At 39.9% G+C, this 11823-nt stretch overlaps 2 protein-coding genes across 2 annotated transcripts; both read left to right on the top strand.

Annotated features, from left to right (window-relative positions):
* Positions 1-1124: 1124 nt before the first annotated feature.
* On the top strand, positions 1125-7437 carry LOC109472772 (procollagen C-endopeptidase enhancer 1-like). Its single transcript, XM_019772627.1, has 3 exons — positions 1125-1182; positions 6200-6350; positions 7119-7437. Exons 1-3 carry the CDS (start codon positions 1125-1127, stop codon positions 7435-7437), a joined length of 528 nt encoding a protein of 175 aa, XP_019628186.1.
* A 487-nt stretch (positions 7438-7924) lies between these two features.
* Positions 7925-9296, top strand: LOC109472773 (fucolectin-like). The gene is made up of 2 exons (XM_019772628.1): positions 7925-8234; positions 9289-9296. Exons 1-2 carry the CDS (start codon positions 7925-7927, stop codon positions 9294-9296), a joined length of 318 nt encoding a protein of 105 aa, XP_019628187.1.
* The last annotated feature ends 2527 nt before the right edge of the window (positions 9297-11823 follow it).

An 11823-nucleotide genomic window follows, 5' to 3' on the forward strand; every position in this document is an offset into this window, starting at 1 on the left:
TGTTATAACGATTTTTCATTATGTTGTGTTATTTTCAGTTTGTATTGGACCAACTGTTACTGGACCATTTACTGGACCATTTACTGTTACTTTACTTTGATTCATTTACGATAGTCTACTAATCTTGTTATGGTGTTATGAGTTCTAGCTTGGACCCAAGCTTTGATCAATTTTTGTTATGTTATGTTATTATCAGTTTCCATAACTGGATGTGACGAATTCTTATGATGATGTGGAATTAAATTATTGTGATTTTGATTGAAATAATTTTGATTGAAAAACACCTTAGTTGTGATTATGATATGATTTTCTGAGTTTTGAACTGGTCCAAGCCTTATAATTTACTTTTGTTATAACTTTTTGTTTTGGTGTGGGTTTAACTGATGATAATGATGAATGGAGCGGATGAAGTAGGACCACAAATTTATGTAAACTCACCATTGGTATGCGTCAAACTATTGATGTTTTAGTTCTCGTTACTCTATTTTCGTTTGCTGTTTACTTCTGTTCAGTCTACTTTGAATTATTGTGGCCATTGAATCTTGTTATTTGCTGTTCAGCTTATATTGATCTGGCACTTATTATTTACTGTCTTTACCTGACTAAAGTATCAGGGTTTTTGAGTTCTGTTGATCTTTCTTCAGTTAATGTTTCAGTTGATATTGAGTTCCATCTGTTACCTTTCATTTATTTAAGCTAAGAATCAGTGCCTTTGAATTTTGTTAATGATTCAGTTGAAATTGAGTTTCATTTGTTATTATTCATTTATCCGAACCAAGAATCAGTGTTTTTTTAGGTTTGTTAACACTTTTTCAATTGACACTGAGTTATTTTTGTTATTTACTATCAATCTGAGCCTGAGTATAAGGCCTTCGCTTTCATTATCATGCCATTTGAATTGTGTTTATCTATACTCAGTTCATTTTGAACTATCATTATATTTAATTTATTCAGTTTGTATGAGTACTAGTACTCGACCTATGCTTCCTGTTTGCATTAGTTCTATTATCAGTTATTTTGTTTGCTTATCATTTTGCTAATGTTATATATTTCATTATCTATTGTTCCCTTAGTTTATTCTTCTTATAGATTATCATCCACATCAACGAGTATCCAGTGCCCCGATGGCGTCTCCCAGCTTCTCTCTCCGAGACTTTTCTTCTCCCAGAAAACATGACCAAGGTAGAATGTCTCATTGGTAGTTATAATTGTAACGGACTGGGGAATTTCTATAAACGTAGAGGACTTTTCACTTGGTTAAGAGATAAACCGCACCATATTTACTGTATTCAAGAGACACATTCCACGGCTAAGGATGAAACCACATGGAAGAACGAATGGGGGGGCCAAATTTATTTTTCTCACGGGACATCTGGGACATCTATTCTGATAAAAAGCAACTCCTGCTCTCAGATTCATCAGATAAAAACTGATGAAAGTGGGAGGTGGGTAATTCTTGATATTCAAGTTGATAATTTTCGCTTCTGTTTGGTCAATTTATACGCCCCAAACAATGATTCTCCTTCTTTCTTCCAAGAGTTAGAGGATGAAATAGACACATTTGAGATAAGTTTTGAAAGTCTAGTTGTAGTAGGGGATTTTAACACTGTACAAAATACTTCCATGGACAGATCAGGTAGCCGTTTGCATAATTACCACCCCAATGCGCTTCAAGCGATTTCTGAATTAAAAGGAAAATTCTATTTACACGACGTTTGGCGCTTCAGAAACCCTGAGGCTCCATGGTTTGAAGAAATAATTTTGACAAAAATCACAAAAGCTTTGTGTCGGCACGCGCGAGTAACTGAAACATAGCATCGACAGTGATCGACAAAAATGGTTGCTAGAGATAGAAAGCTGAACATTGCCTTGAATGTGTTATTTGGGATTTGAAATGCAGGTAGGTGTATAACCTCCTTAGCTACACGAATTGAAAAAAAAACGTGGGGCTATAAACGTGGGTTTATAAACTGTGACACAAATGGCGTCGGTTTGTAAACAAAGGAAAAGGGAGGGAACCGGTCTAATCCAGATATGTTGTGAAAAAACTCTGGCTTCAGCCGACTTTCTTCTACAATGATTTACTATTATACTTCTACTATTTCTAAAATCTTCTTAGTACGGTTATGTTTTTAGTACGGTCTATCATTTGACTCTAGAACGTTACGATGTATTCCCCGTATTAGACGAAGTACTCGGCACGCCGGCCAAACAATCATGCCTTCTGTGCTGTTTCCGCGCCGTAAACCTCGTTCAGTAACAGGTACAACAAGAATACATGTATAGGAATGTATCTGAATCGTATGTAGTGTGTTTTTGGTAGATGTTCTTGAATAATCACTCGAGTCCAGGCTGGAATTTTTTAGACATATTCTAGATGTTCTGTCATGCAGCCGGTGCCGGCGCGTTCCGTGCCGTCTGAAGTATGCAGTAGCGCGATCAAGGCCGATTAGACCCGGGGAACTTTAATATCTGTAGAATTTTTTTAGTGTGTTGAATTACGAAATAAGACAAATTGTATCACGGTTGCAAATTATTGTTGGTGGCATAAGGAAATTAAACATGGCTTGAATGAGTGTTGGGGCATTGTTAATTGTGTGAATTAAAGAACAATAGGGGCGGGGAAAGGCGCGCATATGAAAGGACAAGATCGCGGGGAAAAAACAGCGACTCGAAGTATCACCAAAACATGCCAAGGCCCCGCCCGCTATAGCGTGAACCAATCAGCTATTGTTGCCAATAGTGAAATGACTGATTGACACCGATTTCTCATTAATATTAATGATTTCCAAGTGAGGATTTTTGATGGCCTTTTTGACCATCGTGACCCTAATTCTGTCCGTTACACCTGGCGGCGCGGGCTTCAGGCCAGCAGATTAGACTACTTTCTCTTTTTCACTATTAAACAGAATGACTTATTATCTACTGACGGCCACCTGATGTCTTATGATGAATTTTGTCTAATGTACACAAACCTTTGTGACCCGCTAAAGTATCAGCAAATAATTGCTGCCATTCCTTTTAAATGGAAAAATTTACTTGCTACGGAACATACAAAGAATTTAGTATGTTTGATTTTTCAAAAGAACCATGATTGCTTAAAGAATGTGAAGATAAACAAATCTATATATAAGTATTTTATTGTGTATTATAATCAAATTACTGTTGCTTACAAAGTTAGACTTTCTTGGTTTGACTTTTTTGATACACCGGTACCCTGGAAGTCAGTCTTTATAAATATCTTAAAAGCTTCCATTGATCCAAGTTTGAGGTATTTTCAGTATCGTTTAATAAACAAGTTCTTACCGTGCAACAAAATTCTTCGAACCTGGAATTTGATTGAGTCAAATTCCTGCTCCTTTTGTGATCAGGATGAAGAATCTTATATACATGTTTTCTGGGAGTGTGTTCATGTCATCCCTTTTTGGTTTGAAATAGAAAAATGGTTAACCCAAGAAATTGGTCTAAATGTAGAATTAACGCCTTTGGTGATTATTTTTGGTGACTTATCTGTAAATGCGTCCTCTTTAAAGAATTTAATTATTTTACTGGGTAAAATCTTTATCTTTCGCTCTAGGCGATATAAAAGTCTACATTTTCAGTCCTTTAAAAATTAGTGTCCTTTTACCAAAAGACTGAGTTTCTTATTTCATCTCGGAGAGGGAAGCTGGAGAAGCATCGGGGTAAGTGGGGAACTTTATGTTCAGATTAATTATTCATTTTTGCTGTGTTATGCATATTTAACCTGTTTTGCCACATTTTACATAAGTTATTCTTGCCATCTTGGTTCTTACTTTTAGTCAACCACGACTGAACGTGTCTTTGGTTTTTATGTAGTTTATTGTTACCCATGTTCTCTTTGTATTTGAATTGTTTCATATTTCTTGAATAAAATTCTTCGGACATAAAAAAAAAAGAAAAAAAAGAAAAAAAAAGCGTTCGAAACAAGGTCGATTTAGTACGTGGCGTGATGGCTGTTGGGGAACGTATTTGACCACGGTGATCCGAGAGGGCTGGTATGAGGGCTCTCAGCTAGGCTGGAGGACTGATGACATCACCTTGCTGTCACACACCCAGATGGACATCCAGGAAAAGTCAAACAGGGTGGACCACAGCAAAAACCAGCATAAGTGGTCAAGAATTAGAAGACGTACAGGACTTCAAATACCTTGGCAGTTACATTTCAGCAGATAGCAACTTTCAGAAGGAAGTTTCCACCAGACTGGGCTTCAGCAGCACAATCTTTCACTAAACTAAGTCATCTGCACGGAACGGAAGACCAAACTTAGGATGTACAACTCGAATGTTCGCTCGGTCCTTCTTTATGCAGCGGAAACCTGGAGGACAAACAAGAAGATCGAGAGCCGCCTTAGAGCCTTCAAAGGATTTTAAGTATACACTGGGAGCAGAAAGTCACAAACAAGGAAGTCAGTAGACTCACAGAACATCGTGACAGGAGTGAAACACAGGTGTTGAAAATGGCTACTCGTATGGCACATCTTGCGAATGGGAAAAATATACATTCGCATGTCGCCCTCAGATGAAAAAGCAACGAAAGCGCAACAGAGGCCGTCCCCTAGGGACATGGAGAAGGAGTGTGGAAGCAGAGATGAAAACAGCCAAGAAGACCTGGTATAAGATCGGCTGGCTAGCCCAGGACCGGAGTGGCTGGGGGAAGTTTGTCAGCACATTATGCTCCACGGGGAGCGAAGAGGATTAAGATAATATCCACTCTCGGTGTGGATATGTATATTCATTGTGTATTTATTGATTTCTACTGTCTCAGACTGATTCGTGCTCATTCCCGAGCCTCTTGAGCGCGTCTTGCCGTAATGTATGCAGCCAAACTTTGCCGCTATGTACATATGGGAACATGGCAACTTTTCAACGTTTTCCGGCAAATTACGGCTTCCAGTTTCAACCGTTTTGCTTAACACCTTACTCAGTTAAGCTACGGTCACAACCCGCCGTATGTGCTTCTGCGTGCTGTCTACGTGCAAACGTGGTTAAACGTAGGGCATCCGTGCGAGGTGAGTACTGCCTCCGTACGGAATCCTACGGATTTTGGAGCACGCAGACATGCCGTAGAACTTTCAGTGCATGAAAACTTTTTCTGCTTGCGGTCTACGGATTCACCACCCGTGCGTGCGAGTACGAGCAACGCGCGTGCCCCGTACGTGCCGTATGGAAGAAACACGTGGGAGTACGGCCTCCTTATGGTAAAGTTGCAATCACACAGAGATCGTACGTTGTAGGCACGTACAACTCACTTAACACTTGCGCAACGTACGATGCACACAACCGCTCAGGGCCAGACGTGGCGTGCAGACCACACTTTTACACCTTGCGAAACCGTGCGAGTGACGTGCGTCGATGCCACTCATTCCCCATGTTTTCAGAAAAAACGTAGCAGACGTAGCCTCCCAAAAAACGTACGGACAAAAAGCACGCACGGCGGGTTGTGACCGTAGCTTTACTGAACTCGACGTGTATTTCCGAAGCTCCTCCAGAGCTGCTTAAAGTCAGTCCATGTTGAAAATTCGTCCCCAAGCTTCATGCACGACGGGGCAGACATGTCGGCTTCGGCGCGAGAGACGAATGGTGGCATCGGAAAATCCCTGTCGGGAGCTCTGTTTTGATGGCGTTCTGGTCGCAGGTCAAAACATGTGTTTTCGAACATGGGGGAAGGGGCATTTTCGTGTCTTTTTTGTGATTGTCAGCCTTTTCGACATCCACTAAGTTAAACTTGAAACCCCCTGAAGCCTCAAACACACACTAAAACCCATGTTTCGGACCTGCCACGGAAACTAGTATTCCGGAGTGGATATTAGAATTTTTCTGTCCCTTAGATCCACACCGAGAGTGTAAATAGCCACGGCGTTCTCTGAAAACATTTCGTTAAGTTACAGGCGAGCCCTAGCTTTCGTTTAATTTAATCATTTAAACAAGTATCTTGTCGTCTAAGCAAGTACGAATCACCAAATTCAAATCAAACACACGGACCTGGGTATGGTTTGAAGGGAGTGGGACGCAGGCATAGCCCGTTGACGACCCTAGTCGCTTTGCAGGCCTGGTCGCGTATTCTCAGGCGAAGTTCTCGCTAATCACGGTACTCCAGAGTACTCGATGTACGTGATTAAGCGAGGCCCTTGTCGTATCATGGCCCATGATTAAAAAACTCTCTTGATAATCTTAACAGAATCGGTTACACCACCGGCCATCTGTCAGGATCCTGCCATACTGACCGGAGACTCCGGCACAATCACCTCCCCTGGTTACCCGAACAGGTACAAAGACAACCTCCGGTGTTCCTGGACGATAACTGTCAGCAGGGGAAGGGCCGCCATCAGGTCTGTTAGTCTTTAATACTCCTTTGAAGTTGGTCCCATAGCCTTTCAGTCCTGTTTATAACAAGTAGCAGTTTTAAATTAAAAGTACGTCCTCTATTTGGTGGTTATATGTAAACCTTAGCCAGTTTGTTTTAAGCTTTTGTGTGAAACTTTAAGTTAGTAAAACAATCAACACAATTCTGAGACAACCAATGGTATGGAGACAATTGCCCCTGTAAACTTACAAACAAGCATTAAGTAGCAATATTACTGAATGTTCATTTTATTCTATTTAGGCCATGTTGATTTGATTTTATGAATGACATCCTTTGGGAACTCCCAAACTGGTGCGAATAATAAGAGTTTGGAAAAAAACGTTGTTCATTATGAAATCTTCGTGGTTATGGTGGTTGAACAAATGACACAGAGCAAAGTATGGCAAAAGATCTAGTCTTTAAATTTATTTCTTTACATGTTCGTCTTTTCAGTTTGATTTAAGCAATCTATGAGTATGACATAGGTATCGTTTTCCATTTTTTTGCAACTTGCGGTATATTTTTGGTCGTTTTGCAACTGTCTCGTACTATTGAGCATGGTTGAAAACTTTTTTCTTGGAAACAGCCTAAAATTCATGCACGCGTGGATGTCATCCGTATAATCATATTAACATGGCCCTAAGTACTTTTGGCTTTTTTCTCATGCATGCAGCAGCATCATATGATCATTTCACGATAATCATGGCAAGCCCTTTGTCATGTTACACTGATGTTGAACGTTAACCTCTTGTAGGTTTACAAGTATCGACATACAGGGACATAGCACGTGTGCTTACGACTACCTGACGGTGTATGACGGCGCCAACTCCAGCGGCACACAGCTCGGCAAATTCTGCGGCAAAACAATTCCACCGCCGGTCGTGGCCAGTGGAAAGACCAGGCACCTTGTCTTCATCTCCGACTCTTTAGTTAACGGTCAAGGATTTTCCATTGAGTATGTGGGTAAGGAAATGTTATGTCTCACAAGTAGTCAGAAATTAGTCAGAGTCAGTCAGTCTACTGGCAGAGAATTTCTCAAACTGCTGCTAAAGACTTCTAGGGGAGAGCCGTGAGGCGATTTCCACATTCTTAAGCTGCAAACTGATGATAGTTTTCAAGCATTATACACAGGTGGTCAGCTGTCCTCCGTTAAATGGTATCCAACTCTTGTGCAGATATGAAATAAAAATTTTTAGACAACAATCATGTCGACTCTTCAACTGTAGTAACTGTCTCGAGTCCTCTTTTTTTCACCACATGCACGCCTCGTGTGGGGATATGAGCGTACCCGTTCAGGTACTCAGGGCAACAGAATCACCAGTTTATGGTCGTATATAATCCATAATGTTCAAAGCTTTCAGACTTCACATAAACGTCACTAAGTTGCACAGCCGAAATGCCCGGGTGACTATGTCTCCTAGTTAATAAAAGAGATACTTATCCTTTTATGTAGGAGTTACTAACCTTGCGAGGGGGCGAAACACATCACAATCAAGCACCGGCTATGGCCTAACATCCTCACTAGCTGTGGATGGGAACACAAACGGCATTTTATGGAGTATGTCGTGCACACATACAATAAACGAACAAAGCAACCCATGGTGGCGGGTGGATCTGGGCAGTACCCGTACAATCTTCACCGTCGATGTGTACGACCGTGTCGACGAGTGCTGCAGCGAGAGGCTAAACCCTTTCTATGTGCACGTCGGTCACAGTACGAGCGTAGCCAGTAACCCATCCTGTGACGGCGAACAGTCCATATCAGGGGACTACAAATCCGTGCCGTGCAATGGTCTGCAGGGCCGGTACGTCGGGGTAGCTCTGCAAGGAACCAGCCGCACCCTGACCCTGTGCGAGGTGAAAGTCTTCGGTAAGCCTCGTCCCTATATATACAGCTTTGTCCCTCACACGGCTTTGTTTCGTTGTGTTTAGCAGTTTTGAAGGTCATATGCATCCTACTTGTCCCGACTACTTGAAACTCCATAACCCTATCTAGACCGGGCTTTTTTTGACTTGGTGGGACGGGGGGGATGCTCATTCGACCCCCCCCCCCTCAGAACTCGCGAACCGCGGTATGTCGTATGACCACCAAATTTTTAGATAATAGTGTACTAGTACACATTTTCCACAACTATAATTTTTAGGTCGTTATGACGTAATATGACGTCATTAATGTGATTTTATCGGCCAAAAACCGCCTAGATAGGTTATTTTTTGCAACTAAATGGTATACAACATAACTTTTAATTACCAAAAGTGTTTATGACCGAATTTTAGGGTGTACTAAGTCTTTTAATGCCCACAACAACACCGGTGACGTTATGAAATGACGTTATGCACATTTAAGCTATCCGCCATCTTGTACCATCAATCTACAATTTTCAAAAATAGTTTTTTTACAGGATACAGCCTAAAATACATTGTAAACAGAATAAAGACGTTCATATGAACCTTTTTTGTAGAAAGAAATGGAAATGTTGGTGAAATTTTAAGGAAAATAACCTGTATATACCTTTTCTAATGATGTGGTTTTAGGATTTTTTATGCATATAAATTATGCATTTTTCATGATAAAATTCACATAAAACCATATTGAATGTTATCAATATTAGAAACAATGTGTAACTTGACATAAAACCCATAAAATGATATTGTTGAAAGAAAAATTACTAAATTTAGCAAAAAATGCCTGTCAGAAACCCGTTGCCATGGCAACACAAAAATTCTTATCTTATTCCAACGATACAGAATTTTTTTACCAACAATAAAAGTCACGAAGTTTGGCCATTTTAGCACTAGCCGTTCGGACGCTACGTGACATCAAAGTTGGCGCAGGCACTTTTAGCCCCCCCCCCCGTCTAGATAGGGTTAAAGTTTCTACAAAATAAGGTTTTTGACGTTCAATGCTTTTCTCCTCTCTGCAGGCGTGTAGGAAATCTGCCAAGCTCTTCAAGACTGAAGAAACTCGTCCGAGATCCAGTAAGGGCCGCCGTTTACTCGTTTATCTCATTTCTAGGAATTCAGTGTCTTTCCACATTTACATTTTGTGTAGTAGAACACTATGCTTGTTCAACTCGAGAACGACACAATAGCGACTTTTTTTTCCATATGTCATCTCCCCTTTTTTCTACCGACGTCGTTTAATTGGTAAAGACACTTCACAGAGTTGGTATCCTAGAAATGATAATGTAGAGTATAGTAATTATATATAAGCCCGTTGAGTCTGATACAACCTTTTGTTCATGACTATACCAGAGTAAACGTCCACCTGTTTTTCTCTCGTTTAGACAGAGTTCCCTATGTTATACAAATAGCGTCTTTCCTTCAAGTGTCGAGACTAAATAAAAAACTCTCAGGATGTTGAAATCACGGTTGAAAGAACTATCGTGTTTGACCTAATATATATCACACAAACTGAACAGTATTGTCTGTACCTTTGTCCAACATGATGACATTCAAGCTGAAAACAACAGCCAAAGTACAGTGTACATGTATACTCGGGACAACGTGTACAATATGAGTTAAAATTGTCTGCCTATTAATACCAAAATATAATGACTAAGAACGTTGGGTTGTTTCAGATTCAATAGGTAAGACGGCAACTGCAATACAATGTTGGGACAACCGCGCACAAACATTATTTCCTGATTATCTAATAACTGGGGCATTTTTTGAAGTGGACTTAACGTTTGGTCAATTTAACAATATCTGGCTAACAATTGTATCCAAAGTTACTACCGATAAATCGCATCAAAGAAACAGACTATAAAATTCATTTATACGAACGTGTTTAACATGTCCCTGCATTGTATGTAGGAAAACTTAAGAATATATGAATATACTTTGTACAATAGGAACCCGGTCGTAGCTGGTTCATACCTTTGTTATTTTGTTTCGGCGTTTTCTTTACAACCTGGCCGTGAACTTCATGTCTGTAAACAATAATCATGTTCATGGTTTGAACTGCGCATGCACGAGGTCAAAGTTAAAGACCACTAACCTAAAAACACAAATGCAAATATTCGTGAATTTGATCCAGGTGGAAACTGAATGAATAGCAAAATTGTTTATTTACACCTTTTTTTTTATTAACAAGAGCCGACGTTTCGATGTTGTTGTTAAAAAGTGGTTGCGAACAAAGAACTTTGTTTCACACAAGTAAGCAGTTTCTCAAGCAACTGGATAGTTTTGAAAACTGTCAGACTATTCCAGTAGCATCTTCTGATTTTTTATTTAGTCACTGAGTAACTGTTTTTGTGTGTATTTGGATCTCTTACTGTGATCGATGTAAATTGTAGTCAGTTCTTGTCTACACTAAATCCGATACCATGTCCAGGAGTGTCTTGTTACGTCTCAAAAGCCTTTAACATTTTACACTGCGCATGCAAGATCTAAACCATGAACCAACTTACGCTATTCGATGGTGTGATTACCTTGTTATGACACGGGCTTTAGGGTGTTCTTAATCCATTCTTATGATTTAATCTAATCAATTCATTAGTTATGAATTGAGGTACTAGTTGGCATCATGGTTACTCAATGATGACAGTTGTCTGATATCCCGTCACCATGTTGCCCGTTTGTAGCACTCAGGTCTACTTGTATTTCAACCATCATAATTACAGAATCATAACATAACAAGTATGTTGGTTAACATGTACAAAAGGTAACTGTCAGACTAAGAAAGCCTTTTTGTTCATTCCAAATTGAAAGCAACAACATCTTCAGTTGATGGTTGAGATACCGGTATTATGCACCTGATAAGGATTATGTATACCCAAGATGTTATTTGTTTTAAAAGAAAGTAATGTATGAGTTGAGATATTGGTAATTATGAAGTAAAATGTGTTCAAATGGCGTTAAATCAATTTACATCAATCCATAACCTTCATCAAAATCGATGTACATGGTAAACTTGTATACTTGAATATCGGTGAGCTGCTGTTGATAGTAAACATCACACATCAACTTCCGATTATGTTAGCAAGGCAACGTCTGGTTAACATGTGTTCATTCAGCACGTCAGCAGAACTTACTGCGCCTGCGCCAAACCTGTAATGTTTGTACATAACACCTTGGTAAAGCGTTTACTGCGCCTGCGCCAAACCCGTAATGTTTGTACATAACACCTCGGCAAAACGTATTTGCATATGTAAGGAAACATCCCGTCTGTAGTTTTTTAAACTTCGTGTCTAAAAAGAATTCGTCTGCAAAGGAAAAATTATTTGTCGACCAAACATTAAACGGAAACCGCGCAGCATCAAGGTTTAGCGCAGGCGCAGTGCCAGGATTTCTGGCTTCATGTATTCCTTACTGTATGATTTCCTTTGCGTACTCAGGGCTCGAAATCCTTTTTCAGGTATGTGCAAAATTGCACATTGGCAAACATTTTAGCTGCAATTAAAAAAAATTATGCGCAAAAAGAAAAAGGCTACACATCCAGGTAACAGGTACCCCAC

Source organism: Branchiostoma belcheri, unplaced genomic scaffold (genome assembly GCF_001625305.1).
Source record: "Branchiostoma belcheri isolate BF01 breed outbred unplaced genomic scaffold, Haploidv18h27 scaffold281, whole genome shotgun sequence".
NCBI lineage: Eukaryota > Metazoa > Chordata > Leptocardii > Amphioxiformes > Branchiostomatidae > Branchiostoma > Branchiostoma belcheri.

What these genes read in the sequence shown, in the direction of transcription:
- LOC109472772 (XM_019772627.1), top strand. Translation starts at nt 1,125, where the DNA reads ATGGCGTCTCCCAGCTTCTCTCTCCGAGACTTTTCTTCTCCCAGAAAA. An exon ending in TCCCAGAAAACATGACCAAG is followed by an intron (nt 1,183 to 6,199) that starts GTAGAATGTCTC and finishes TAATCTTAACAG; the next exon opens with AATCGGTTACACCACCGGCC. An exon ending in AGGGGAAGGGCCGCCATCAG is followed by an intron (nt 6,351 to 7,118) that starts GTCTGTTAGTCT and finishes AACCTCTTGTAG; the next exon opens with GTTTACAAGTATCGACATAC.
- LOC109472773 (XM_019772628.1), top strand. Translation starts at nt 7,925, where the DNA reads ATGTCGTGCACACATACAATAAACGAACAAAGCAACCCATGGTGGCGG.